The following is a 15,261-nucleotide window of genomic DNA, read 5'->3' as shown; positions in this document are numbered from 1 at the left end:
AAGAATGGTGTTAATCCAAATGTTTTCCCAATTTACCTAGTCCTAGTTACCTAGTGACCATACTGAACTTTACGTAGGGCATTGTAATGTTGGCAACTCCTTAAAAATTCTTTATTCGTTTCCTCATTACATTTAAAGTAACTTTTCTTAGGTTACTAATGCTGAATAAGTGTTAGGTAATTATAACAAGTGAGGTAAAGTGGCTTACTATTCGGCAGGTGTTGCATGAAAATTGCCATTTTAATGCATGTTGTTATAAACACATATCAGTGTTTTACAATGCATTTGTAAGTGAGGTTTCCAATGGCTCCTTAATAAATGCTTCATATGTGTCCACTTTACATAAAAGTACATTTTCATAGGTTACTAATGTTGAATAAATGTTGTGATTAAGAATTTATAACATTAAGTTAAAATGCTCACTGTTTGGCAGGTTTTGCATGAAACTCACCTTTTTTATGCATGTTGTTATACACACACACCAAAGATTCATAATGCATTTGTAAATCAGTTATTAGTCATTAATGAACCTCTTTATAAACCCTTAACAAAGGGAACTTTAAAGTGTTACCAATATATGCAAATTACATCTGTCAAATACAGTAAATGTATTTTTTTTTTTTTTAAGATTAATTTTGTGAGATTAACCCCTCTACAATTTGAAGTAGTTCTATAGAGCTGAATTCACTTTTTTCAATGCCTCTATACAGGACACATAATGAAATTCACTCTCTCTCTGTGTGTGTCTGTCAGAGGTGGATGGCCACAGCTATAGTGTGATGACGCTGATTGTGGTGATCGTGGCTCCAGTCATTGTTTTGATCTTTCTGTCTGCTGTGGCGATCCTGATCTTCCGTCGTATTCACCATCATCAGATGGAGCGGCTGACGCCACGTGACGCAGAGTACGGCACCATCGATGGTCTGATCACGTCTAATGTGGGAGAGAGCACACTCGCGGTGAGAGACACGGTGTCTGTTATCAGTGACATCACGTTATGCACTGAAATTTTGGCCGCCAAAAATAAAAACCAAGGAAAAAGCAGAAAATCTGAACAAAAATTGTTATGGAAGCACACTGTGGTGAAATTTAAAATGCAAAAGCACATTCTGTTAGTATTTGCGTTACCTAGTTGCCTATTAAAGTCTACATTCCCAAAAGTAATGAAGCGATTGTTCTCTTGAATATCAGCGCATTAATAAATAGTGTTTTTCCATGCATATCCAGAGGGTGTGAAGCTGTTTAGCTTGAGCCACCATCATATATCACAGTAAAATATCCCCACCTACTGTTCGAGCCAAGCCAACAATCATCCATGCGATTGTCTAATCAGCCAATCGTGTGGCAGCAGTGCAGTACATAAAATCATGCATATATACGGGTCAGGAGCTTCAGTTAATGTTCACATCAACCATCACAATGGGGAAAAAATGTGATCACGAATGGGGAAAAAATGTGATCTCAGTGATTTGGTGCTTGGCATGATTGTTGGTGCCAGAGAGGCTGGTTTGAATATTTCTATAGCTGCTGATCTCCTGGGATTTTCACACACAACAGTCTCTAGAATTTACTCCGAATGGTGCCAAAAACAAAAAACATCCAGTGAGCGGACGGAAACGCCTTGTTGATGAGAGAGGTCGACAGAGAATGGCCAGACTGGTTCGAACTGAAAAAGTCTATGGTAACTCAGATAACCGCTCTGTACAATTGTGGTGAGAAGAATAGCATCTCAGAATGCTATTCTGAGACAGTTTCTGACAATTAAACAATTCGCTTCTGATAGGAGGTGTACTGAATTGGAGGTGTACCTGTGGATGTATTTTAAGGCCTACCTTCAAACACAGTGCCTCTTTTCTTGACATCATGGGAGAATCAAAAGAAATCAGCCAAGACCTCAGAAAAAAAATTGTGGACCTCCACAAGTCTAGTTCATCCTTGGGAGCAATTTCCAAACACCTGTACCAAACAATAGTATGCAAGTATAAACACCATGGAACGATGCAGCCATCATACCACTCAGGAAGGAGACACATTCTGTCTCCTATAGATTAACATAGTTTGGTGTGAAAAGTGCAAATCAATCCCAGAACAACAGCAAAGGACCTTGTGAAGATGGTGGAGGAAACAGGTAGACAAGTATCTATATCCACAGTAAAACGAGTCCTATATTGACATAACCTGAAAGGCTGCTCAGCAAGGAGGAAGCCACTGCTCCAAAACTGCCATAAAAAAACCCAGACTACAGTTTGCAAGTGCACATGGGGACAAATATCTTACTTTTTGGAGAAATGTCCTCTGGTCTGATGAAACAAAAATTGAACTGTTTGGCCATAATGATCATCGTTATGTTTGGAGGAAAAAGGGTGAGGCTTGCAAGCCAAAGAACACCATCCCAACCGTGAAGCATGGGGGTGGCGCATCATGTGTGGGGGTGCTTTGTTGCAGGAGGGACTGGTGCAATTCACAAAATAGATAGCACCATGAGGAAGTGAAATTATGTGGATATATTGAAACAACATCTCAAGACATCAGCCAGGAAGTTAAAGCTCGGTCACAAATGGGTCTTCCAAATGGACAATGACCCCAAGCATATCTCCAAAGTTGTGGCAAAATGGCTTAAGGACAACAAAGTCAAGGTATTGGAGTGGCCATCACAAAGCCCTGACCTCAGTCTGATAGAAAATTTGTGGGCAAAATTGAAAAAGTGTGTGCGAGTAAGGAGGCCTACAAACCTGACTCAGTTACACCAGTTCTGTCTGGAGAAATGGGCCACAATTGCAGCAACTTATTGTGAGAAGCTTGTGGAAGGCTACCCAAAATGTTTAACCCAAGTTAAAGAATTTAAAGGCAATGCTACCAAATACTAACAAAGTGTATGTAAACTTCTGACCCACTGAGAATGTGATGAAAGAAATAAAAGCTAAAATAAATAATTCCCTCTACCATTATTCTGACATTTCACATTCTTAAAATAAAGTAGTGATCCTAACTGACCTAAGACAGGGAATGTTTTCTACTTTAAATTAAATGTCAGGAATTGTGAAAAACTGAGTTTAAGTGTATTTGGCTAAGGTGTATGTAAACTTCTGACTTCAAATGTATATATGTGTGTGTATATGTATATATATATATATATATATAAACTTTTTCGGTTTTCAGTGTCAGTTTTCGGCCCAGTGTTTACAGAATTTTCGGTTCCGGCCAAACTTTTTCATTTCGGTGCATCACTAGTTATTTCACAGAAGCTGTGTATTTCACATTTGTTCAAACAGCACAACACAGAATGAGAAATAGCCAAGATTTAGCATCTGAAATCCATGGTTTCTTTTTTCGAATAGCTTTTATACTAGCAACAAACTTTGTTTTTGGTTAATTCTAATGAAATTCTCACACGTTACTATGTCAAACTCGTCAGCAGTGCCTGACTGTGATTCATTAAAGTGGTTGCAGCAGAAACACTGCAATGTTTGAGTGAATGTGTGAGTATGGTGGCGTTTGTTTGCTGAGTTGGCTCTTCAGTTGATGTTGTTGGATCTTTTTCAAGCTATTTTCAAAGAGTTCTGCAGAGCACTTGGCAACCAAAGTAAATATTCAGCAGTCAAATGTTTGCCTGAGAATAATTAAAACTGCTCGCCAGAGCAGACAGAGACGTTATTAAAAACACTTGGATGTGTAAAATCTGCTCTTAGTAGCAGAGGTGGTGCCTGGTTCTCACTCTGTATGGCTGAATGTTTTGAATAGTTCACTCAGACAGTCATTGTAAAAGTTTGACGGCACCAATCTTTGAGATTGTGCAGGAACAATTTCTTGAATTTTTCCCTGTGTTTAGCCTTCCTGCTCCTTTAAGCTCTCTCTCTCTCTCCATGATGCAGACATGTGGTTATCCTGTCTCTTGTGGTTTTAGCCTCAGGAACATTTTTCACTGCTCTCTTCTGTGGAATGTTGTGGGAAGTGTGCAGGAGATGTACGGCTGCTCAGCGGCGTCCTCTAGAGCATGTGTGCAAGAACTGCAAGATTATAGAACAAAAGAATATGCCCTGTGGCAAATAATCATTTTATTTCTGTTTTTCTTTTGTCTCTCTCCATCAGGATTTGTTGGATCACTCCTGTACATCTGGCAGTGGTTCCGGTCTGCCGTTTCTGGTTCAGAGGACCGTAGCCAGACAGATAACACTGAGCGAGTGTGTGGGTACGTATCCAGATCATTAAAAAAATCTATCCCTATTTAAATAGCTGTGTGTATGGCAAGCACTTTTAACATTTACTTCTTTTATAAATGTTAATAAATTTAAGTATACCTTTAAATGTTAAAAAAAACTATTCCTTAAGCTTACTAGTATCTATTTTTATGTTACTAATAGTTTTTAGTTACTAGTAAGTATTCCAGTAGTGATTTAGTATTGGTATTAGTAAGTTACTAGTACTTATTCATTAGATACTAGTACTTATTCTTTTGCTACTAGTCCACTATTCTTGAATGACAAGTTACTATTCCATTTTTACTGGTAACAAAATGCAAACTTTTGCCATCAAATTCTATGGGCATATGTGGTTCAGATGTAAACTATTTACTATATATGACTAGCTCCTATTCCCACAGTAACTTGTTTCTTTTTTAAATGTTTCTAGTTTACTAGTTAAAAGTTACTTGTAACATTCCTTTTATCACTTGTTATAACTGCTCTTTTACTCTTCAAATGTAGTGACTAGTCAAAATGTCTACTGAATAGTTCAATTAAAAATCTTGAAGTAAAATGAATTATCTTACAAGTAACAATTGGAATAGCCACTAATGTCTAATAAATAAGTAACAATATCTAATAAATACGTACTAGTAAAAGTGGAATAGATTCTAGTCACTATTGAAATGAATATACAGTATCTAATTAATAATAAAACAATAGTATAATTATTAATAATAAAAAATAATGCATTATTATTAATAAAATAATACATTATTATTAAAAATAAAAGAATATCGAATCAAATGAATAGTCATTCGTTAAATTAAACAAGACACTATTGACTATTGGAATACGTTCTAGTCAAAAGTGAATTGTTGATATCTGAAACACATATGCCAGTAGAATTCAATGGCAAAATTTAGCATTTTGTTACCAGTTAAAAATAAAAAATGTTACTTGTCATTACTGGAATAGTGACTTGTAGCAGAGGAATAAGTACTAGTATGAATAAGTACTAGTGACTATTGAATTGGAAAAGGTTATTTGGTATCACTTTATTTTACAGTATTGTTCTACATTTACGTACTATATAACCCTAAACCTAACTCCAACCCTAACCTTAACCCATATTAAGTACATGTAGTTACCTTATATTACTTAGTACTTTCTTGGGTAAGTACACTGTAAGTATACTGAAAGTACACATACTGTAAAATAAAGTGCAACCAGTTATTTCAAGTCACTATTGGAATATTTACTAGCAAATACAAAATAAGTACTAGTAACTTGGAAGTAATAAGAATAGCTACAAGAAAGTTTTAAGGAATAAATGGTAGAACGGCTTGCCATAGGATGTGTAATGTGTGATTTTTTTTATTTTTTTTATGTTTCGTTAGGGTTTTAGTTAGCCTATAGTATACTATGCTAAACACACACACACACAAAAAGCATACCTGTGATATGTCGTCTTTTAGATAAATGTAACTGTCTGTAATGGGCAGCATTAATCTTTGGAAAGCTTTTAATACAGCAGTTATATGAAGATGTGAACTAATGAGAGCCCATTAATGCTGATGGTCTTAATGTTATAACAAGTGTTCAGGGCAAATCTGTGTGTTTTAATCCAACAGCTGTGTTTAGTAACTCCTCAGAATCAAAGAAGAACACACACACACCCACACACGCACACCCAAACCCCTTTAAAGCTTTATTACTGAGGACCTCTCATAGACTATAGATGGTTTTAATACTGTGGTGAACTGTCCTTAAGTATACTAATGTGAGTGTTTGTGTGTTGTGTAAGGTAAGGGACGATATGGAGAGGTGTGGAGGGGTCAGTGGCAGGGTGAGAGTGTGGCAGTGAAGATCTTTTCATCTCGAGATGAGAAATCCTGGTTCAGAGAGACTGAAATATACAACACTGTACTGCTGCGACACGACAATATACTGGGTAAATACAAACACACACACAGAAACACAAAACCCTTAGAAATGACATTTCATTATCGCATCTCCATTCACCTCAGTTTAATACAGTGTATTAAATGCTAAATATATTTACATGAACTTCATTATAGCAATTACTCTTAATACACATTTCTGGTTGGATTGTGAATGATTCATCAGTGTGCATTATTCCTTATGAATTTTTTTGTTGTTGTAATCTTTCATCAGAATGTATTAACTATAATGTTAAGCAATAGTCAGACAGCTACAGTATTTAGGTATTGTTTTAGCAAATGTACATCCAGGTTTGGCTCTATTATGGTTTGGAACAGTATGGAGCTAGAACAATGACAAAAGTATTAAATCTGAAATTTGTTCATTTGAAATGTAAACATGTAACATTGAACAAAACTGAACATATCTGCAGCGTATTTTATACATTTGTATTTTTATACAGCAGACTTTTTGTTTTGAATTGTTTAGAGGTAGAATTAGTTGTAAAAATTCATATTTTAGAATTACAACAAATTTTCAAATTAAGACAAAACTCCAATTACAAATGTCACATTCAGATCTCAGAAATTCAGATCATTAACAAACTAGGCCAAAGATCAAGCAAAGCTGGCTTTTTTACCAACAAAAAAAAAATCTTTTTAAAAATACAAATGTATATACAGGTGCATCTCAATAAATTAGAATGTTGTGGAAAAGTTAATTTATTTCAGTAATTCAACTCAAATTGTGAAACTCGTGTATTAAATAAATTCAATGCACACAGACTGAAGTAGTTTAAATTTTTGGTTCTTTTAATTGTGATGATTTTGGCTCACATTTAACAAAAACCCACCAATTCACTATCTCAAAAAATTAGAATACATCATAAGACCAATAAAAAAAATATTTTTAGTGAATTGTTGGCCTTCTGAAAAGTATGTTCATTTACTGTATATGTACTCAATACTTGGTAGGGGCTCCTTTTGCTTTAATTACTGCCTCAATTCGGCGTGGCATGGAGGTGATCAGTTTGTGGCACTGCTGAGGTGGTATGGAAGCCCAGGTTTCTTTGACAGTGGCCTTCAGCTCATCTGCATTGTTTGGTCTATTGTTTCTCATTTTCATCTTGACAATACCCCATAGATTCTCTATGGGGTTCAGGTCTGGTGAGTTTGCTGGCCAGTCAAGCACACCAACACCATGGTCATTTAACCAACTTTTGGTGCTTTTGGCAGTGTGGGCAGGTGCCAAATCCTGCTGGAAAATGAAATCAGCATCTTTAAAAAGCTGGTTAGCAGAAGGAAGCATGAAGTGCTCCAAAATGTCTTGGTAAACGGGTGCAGTGACTTTGGTTTTCAAAAAACACAATGGACCAACACCAGCAGATGACATTGCACCCCAAATCATCACAGACTGTGGAAACTTAACACTGGACTTCAAGCAACTTGGGCTATGAGCTTCTCCACCCTTCCTCCAGACTCTAGGACCTTGGTTTCCAAATGAAATACAAAACTTGCTCTCATCTGAAAAGAGGACTTTGGACCACTGGGCAACAGTCCAGTTCTTCTTCTCCTTAGCCCAGGTAAGACGCCTCTGACGTTGTCTGTGGTTCAGGAGTGGCTTAACAAGAGGAATACAACAACTGTAGCCAAATTCCTTGACACGTCTGTGTGTGGTGGCTCTTGATGCCTTGACCCCAGCATCAGTCCATTCCTTGTGAAGTTCACCCAAATTCTTGAATCGATTTTGCTTGACAATCCTCATAAGGCTGTGGTTCTCTTGGTTGGTTGTGCATCTTTTTCTTCCACACTTTTTCCTTCCACTCAACTTTCTGTTAACATGCTTGGATACAGCACTCTGTGAACAGCCAGCTTCTTTGGCAATGAATGTTTGTGGCTTACCCTCCTTGTGAAGAGTGTCAATGATTGTCTTCTGGACAACTGTCAGATCAGCAGTCTTCCCCATGATTGTGTAGCCTAGTGAACCAAACTGAGAGACCATTTTGAAGGCTCAGGAAACCTTTGCAGGTGTTTTGAGTTGGTTAGCTGATTGGCATGTCACCATATTCAAATTTTTTGAGATAGTGAATTGGTGGGTTTTTGTTAAATGTGAGCCAAAATCATCACAATTAAAAGAACCAAAGACTTAAACTACTTCAGTCTGTGTGCATTGAATTTATTTAATACACGAGTTTCACAATTTGAGTTGAATTACTGAAATAAATGAACTTTTCCACGACATTCTAATTTATTGAGATGCACCTGTAATATGCCACAAAAATCTTAATTTAAATTAAATGCCACATGTCTAGAATTCAAATGAACAAATCTCATATTCAAATACTTCAGTCATTGATCTAGGTCAGACCAGCCACTTTTACCATGCAATCGATTCCTAAAAAATAAAATCAAGTCCCACCCTACCTTATTTTTTTACAACTGTTCTTCTTGGAAACCCTCCACATTAAATAAAATTAATAAAACATAAAAAATTACATGAAATAAAATGAGTTGTGAATGCTGTTTCATGAAGATTTCAATAAACCATCAGTGTATTATATATGAGATGTTTGTTGTTGTGTTTGTCAGGCTTCATTGCATCAGATATGACATCACGTAACTCCAGCACTCAGTTATGGCTCATCACACACTATCATGAGATGGGCTCGCTGTATGATTACCTGCAGCTTAGCATGCTGGATGCGGCTGCTTGCCTGCGGATGGCGCTGTCCATCGCCAGTGGTCTGGCACATCTGCATGTGGAGATCTTCGGCACTCAGGGCAAACCAGCCATCGCTCATAGAGACCTAAAGAGCAAGAACATCTTGGTGAACAAAAACGGCCAGTGCTGCATCGCAGACCTCGGTAAGAGACAATTCTAACTGAAGACAAATCAGTTACTTGCATGCCGTTGGTCATACGCCTTTCATAGTAGAATATGTCAAGTATTGACATGCAGCAGATCTTGGACAGTGTCAACAAACATAAAAAAATTTGATTAAATAAGAAATACTTGTTGAAGGCCATTGGATTATGAAAAATGTATTTTACAGTTTGGTTGTGCATTAAGTTTTCAATAATTTAACATGTACTTTTAGTATATGCCACTGATTAATCAGTTTATTTTAAACTTTGGCAACACTTCAACTGTGTAAACTGTATAATGCATGAATTTATAAAGTTTTTATAATGCCTTATCAGACATACTGTAATGCAGTGTTTCCTAAACTGGGGTACGTGTACCGACAATGGGGGTACGCGAATAAAATTCTGAGATTTACTGTTCTTTTAATTTCGTTTCAGTCTAAAATAACATTCAAACCTAGTTCATGTATTTATCACTGGCAAAAATAATTTTGTGTGCCCTCTAGTGTAGAAACACCAAAATGGTTGTGTCATAAAGGTCGGATAAATATGGAATGAAATAACCGTATCTTTTGCAGTTAAAAAATACATCTACTCATGCATCGTGCGTCACACAAGTTTATTTTTTCGCCAGCCCAGCACACTGCTAGGTGACGTGGCTTAGTGATTGCAAGTAAAATTGATAGTTCACTGTTTTACCAGATGTCAGTCATCCACGATTTTAGTTTGTCTGTTTTTTTTTTTTTTTAGTAGTTTGTATTTAAGGTTAGATGCTTGGGAGTTTTGATTCCGATGGTATAAGTTCATAAGCTTTGATGACAAGTGTCAGACATCCGATGTGGCCAAATAATTTTCCACATTCACACGCAGTAATTTTCACTCACATTTGCTCGCATGCTAGAGACCTGTTTTTACATTGTTGCATGATGTTTTTTCATGCAGAACAATCTTTTATTAAAAAGAAAAAAATAGGCAGTGAAACAATTTTGTTTTTAAATACTGTATGATTCATATTTGAAACACTTTTGTCAAGTTGTGTACCCAACATGTAGGATGCCAATTTTTTGTTATGTAAGCCCCCCCCCCCCCCCAAAAAAAACAAACAAACAAACAAACAAAACAAAAACAAACTTAAAACAGAGACGACCCCTTTAGACCCTCAAGACTAAATATCAATATTCTGGCACAATTTGTTCAGATCAGTTGGAGTAACCCTAAAAAACCTTGTTGATATTCTTGACTCAAACATTCATGATATTTGTAAAAAAAAAAATATATATATATATTTTTTACCTTAAAAAATGTGCTTGAATACTTTTTTGAAATTAATGATTTTGTTGTGTACACTCTCATGCATTCAAGGTGCAAGGAAATTATTTTAATACCATTTATTTGATGGTTACACCACTTGACATTAAATTATTTTTTTGTAGGAAATGCTATAAATGTTATTCAAACATTTATGAAGCTAACATGGACACAAAGATTACATTTCTATTAACCTGACATGTGTTTTAAACTACACATTTAAAAGATTTCGATTAAACTTTATTTTACACTGTTTATGTTACTGTGTATTTACATTGGTATTTGCTGTGTAATTATTTTGTAGAGCTGCTTGTACTTATTATTATTATTATGTTATTGTTATGACTAGTAATTAACCTTTCTCAACCATTCTCTGTGTTACTACATGGTGTTCTGCAAAATTCTCACAGGATTATCATTTGCTGCTACTGAGATTGAGGTACGGGTAGGTTAAGGAGTAAGGGTAGGGTTAGGGTCAGGGATTAGAGTTAGGTTTTAGGGCAAAGGTTGGGGTAGGGTTAGGTTTATGTTTAGGCATTGGGTTAACAGTGTAACTACAGATGTAATTAAATGCAAGTACTTTAAATAAACACTGGCAGCCAAAAGTTTGGAATAATGTACAGATTTTGCTCTTATGGAAAGTAATTGGTACTTTTATTCGCCAAAGTGGCATTCACCTGATCACAATGTATAGTCAGGACATTAATAACGTGAAAAATTACTATTACAATATGAAAAAAATGTTCAGAACTTCTTAAACTACTTCAAAGAGTTCTCATAAAAAAATCCTCCATGTGCAGCAATGACAGCTTTGAAGATCCTTGACATTCTAACTATCAGTTTGTCCAGATACTCAGGTGACATTTCACCCCACACTTCCTGTAGCACTTGCTATATGTGGCTGTCTTGTCGGGCACTTCTCACGCACCTTACAGTCTAGCTGATCCCACAAAAACTCAATGGGGTTAAGATCCGTAACACTCTTTTCCAATTATCTGTTGTCCAATGTCTGTGTTTCTTTGCCCACTCTAACCTTTTCTTTTTGATTTTCTGTTTCAAAAGTGGCTTTATCGTTGCAATTCTTCCCATAAGGCCTGCACCCCTGAGTCTTCTCTTTACTGTTGTACATGAAACTGGTGTTGAGCGAGTAGAATTCAATGAAGCTGTCAGCTGAGGACATGTGAGGTGTCTATTTCTCAAACTAGAGACTCTGATGTACTTATCCTCTTGTTTAGTTGTACATCTGGCATTCCACATCTCTTTCTGTCCTTGTTAGAGCCAGTTGTCCTTTGTCATTAAAGACTGTAGTGTACACCTTTGTATGATATCTTCAGTTTTTTGGCAATTTCAAGCATTGTATAGCCTTCATTCCTCAAAACAATGATTGACTGATGAGTTTCTAGAGAAAGCTGTTTCTTTTTTGCCATTTTTGACCTAATATTGACCTTAAGACATGCCAGTCTATTGCATACTGTGGTAACTCAAAAACAAACACAAAGACAATGTTAAGCTTCATTTATCAAGCCAAATAGCTTTCAGCAGTGTTTGATATAATGGCAAGTGATTTTCTAGAACCAAATTAGCAATTTAGCATGATTACTCAAGGATAAGGTGTTGGAGTGATGGCTGCTGGAAATGGGGCCTGTCTAGATTTGATCAAAAATGACTTTTTTTCAAATAGTGATGGTGCTGTTTTTTTACATTAGTAATGTTCTGACTATACTTTGTGATCAGTTGAATGACACTTTGGAGAATTAAAGTACAAATTTTCTTCTGAAACAGCAAAATCTGTACATTATTCCAAACTTTTGGCCGCCAGTGTAAGTATAATGCAACAACATGTATATGCATAATAAGTACATTGTATCAAATGCTTAATTAAATGGTAGTTAAGGACACCTAATATAAAGTGGGACCCCAAGATTTTTATCACCTCAGACAACCTTATTTGTCAAAAACTGATTTACAAGGCAGATGAATGCCTTATAATGAATCAGGAATACTTTTAGAATGCATTATATACTGTATAAAGTCTTCAAATAAAGTGTTATTAAAACTTGGTTACAAAAATAAAAAATTGGAAATAATGCGGCAGGATGATATGCAACTGTAATGGGGTCAACAGATCTGGAACAACTTCATAGCCGTTCAGTTATTACAACAAATAATCCAAAACCTCGGAACTTAAATCAACTAATCAGAATCAAGAATTCAGCAAGGCCAAGTGGCATGTGTTGAATTGTTGACTGAATAAATGAAAGCTATATTCATGGCAATAAATCAGATAGGACCGATTTATGAGCTTTTAACACACTTAACATTTGTGTTGAGTCAGAAGATCTATACTTCCCTACTATATAGTATGCCAAAAATTATATGCCAATGAAGTATACCTGCATACCTAAATAACGTACTGTTTTACCGACTGAGAAGTGTGTCCTTCATCAAAAACAGTACACACTTCGGATGCAGGTTTGGTGATCTTTTTTTAGACAATTAATTCCAGCTATCACTCACTCAATGTCCATTTTCCAGTAGTGAAAATCACTTGTTTGTTCCCACCATATTTACCTGTTGAACATGTTGCTCTCCACACAAATAAGCAGGAAATAAAAGCAGGTTGTTTGCTCATGAGGACAGACACTTTAATTTATGTGTCTTTATTAAATTTACTCTAAAGCTACTGAAGCAATTTCTGCAACATCAGGCTCTTTTTAGGAGAGACTATGATTTTTTTCCCCTTAAAACCTTAACTAAAAACCCATTAGGCTTATTTAAGCCTAACGCATATCTACAAACTCCGCTGGGCACAGGAAGAGAAACTAGACAGGTATGTTTTTGTAGAGCACTTGCAACAAAATGCAGAACATTAAGAAAATGAACATGTTCTTCATGGTCACAGAATTTGAAAACATGTTGTCCGGATGAAACTACAATTCTGATGCAATTACAGCTGTTTTTAAAATGTACTTTTTTTTTCTTTTTTTTTTCAGATATGCTCACAAATGTGTTTTTAAAGATTTGGGAGACTAGTTGTTGACTTTTTATCGTTTCCTCACTTGAGGGCGCTATACAGTATTTCAGAAAGAAGTAATGAGCATTCTGCATAATGCAATCTTAGTGACTATTTCAGCTTAAAGACTTCATTGAATGATGGAGTTTTGTGGGGTTTAGTCCATGTCTGTTTGAATTGAGTTCATCTATATGCTAGAGTGCTCCTAAAAGTTGACAAAATATAGCAGATATACACATTTAAAATTTCTCTTCTTTGAAAATTGACCAAATATCATTGATTTTGTTCACAGAGTCTTAAACAAATTTTGTCCAATCAAATGCTCTCTACAATGAGAATGTGACTCCCCTTTAGTTATAAATACCACTTGCCTTTGACTCGCAATCATGGTTTGTTGCTGTGTCTACAGTTGTACTAACACTTTAATTTATTGCCTTTGCCAAAGGAAGTGACTGGAATTTATTCACTGTAAAAGTGTCTTTGAGAAGGCACACAAAGAAGAACAATTTAATGAAATTGTTTATTTATTACACATTAGTACAAATGCAATGGTCTATAATGCAAAGACATGTGCAGTTCATCTAAAATGAACTGAAATTGTTGTACTAATCATGTACGGAGACACTGATATATGTGCTCCCATATTTGTCTTCTGCAGGTCTGGCCGTGATGCATTTTCAGGACACAAATGAGCTGGATGTAGGCAATAACCCTAAAGTTGGGACGAAGCGTTACATGGCTCCGGAGGTTCTGGATGACTCCATTCAGACAGACTGCTTTGAATCTTATAAACGAGTGGACATCTGGGCCTTTGGACTTGTGCTGTGGGAGATCGCTAGAAGAACTGTTAGCAATGGTGCGTTCAGCGTCTTTGCAACTGATTCGTATTCACACCGCAGTTGAATCAAGAGAACTAGTTTGTCCTGTCTTAATATAACAGTAGCTGATAACTTAATTAACTTGCTTTTAATGTATAATCACTACATAAATATTGCTGTATTTTTCAATTTATGGGAAGTTTTAACACTTAAGCACATTTTCCCCTATTCTCATTACTGTAATGCAAAAAAAATCTCATTCTCGTTACTGTAATATTGAAGAAAAGTGATATAGGACTATATTTTAAAGTCTATGTTTAGGCTATATATAGGCCTATAATTTTTATTTTTATACTCATTTTTTATATACAAGTTTGTATATATGTGTGCATGTTTTAGGTTGATTGTGTATGTATCATGTGTCACATTGAAAAGGTTAGTACAGTAATGTGTAATGTGTCTCATCTGAAATGGATCCCAATTGCTCCCCGCGGGCCTCAATGGCTTTAGTACTCTATATATAGAGGCACTGCTGCAGTCTTCATGAAGCTCAATTTTCCACTGACAGACACACTTTTTGCACATTACAGTGATTATTTGTGTGATGCGATACACATTCTAATAATAATGTCTCATAATTATGTGTGAGGCAGTTTCTAAAGGTGTTTTTGGTCTTGACTGACTGTGCAGGTATTGTAGAAGATTACAAGCCTCCGTTCCATGATGTGGTGCCGAGTGACCCCAGCTTTGAGGACATGAAGAAGGTGGTGTGCACAGACCAACAGAGACCCAACATCCCAAACAGATGGTTCTCTGATCCTGTAAGTACTTGCTCAGATACCTGACCACACACCTTTCCAAAATTAATCAGTTTATCAGTCATGTAATAACTGAATCATGTGCTGTGTGTAAACAGTTCATTCAAAATATTTGATGCATATTGGAGGTGGGTAATATGACAATCACAGTAACAATACGTATGATAATATACTTACTTTTGCTACACATTTAACACACAAAAAACCTCTATATATTAAATAACCAGGCTTTAATGCAGATGTTTCGATAATCCAGTGAAACTTTAAAGGGATTTTATCATTTGATTATTTTTTATTTTTTATTTGGAATTTGCT

General features: G+C 35.9%; 1 protein-coding gene across 1 annotated transcript in view; it reads left to right on the top strand.

Moving 5' to 3' along the window:
* LOC127448064 (activin receptor type-1-like) overlaps positions 1-15,261 on the top strand; it is a 41,169-nt gene that overhangs the window by 23,837 nt on the left and 2,071 nt on the right. The window contains exons 6-11 of the mRNA XM_051710340.1: positions 754-959; positions 4,090-4,189; positions 5,989-6,135; positions 8,714-8,989; positions 13,969-14,166; positions 14,819-14,949. Coding sequence (XP_051566300.1) covers positions 754-959; positions 4,090-4,189; positions 5,989-6,135; positions 8,714-8,989; positions 13,969-14,166; positions 14,819-14,949 — 1,058 coding nt within the window. The remainder of the gene's footprint in view (positions 1-753; positions 960-4,089; positions 4,190-5,988; positions 6,136-8,713; positions 8,990-13,968; positions 14,167-14,818; positions 14,950-15,261) is intronic.

Source organism: Myxocyprinus asiaticus, chromosome 11, assembly GCF_019703515.2.
Source record: "Myxocyprinus asiaticus isolate MX2 ecotype Aquarium Trade chromosome 11, UBuf_Myxa_2, whole genome shotgun sequence".
NCBI classification, from domain to species: Eukaryota; Metazoa; Chordata; class Actinopteri; order Cypriniformes; family Catostomidae; genus Myxocyprinus; species Myxocyprinus asiaticus.
The sequence above is the reverse complement of the archived record's forward strand: the minus strand, read 5'-3'. Positions and strand labels throughout refer to the sequence as shown.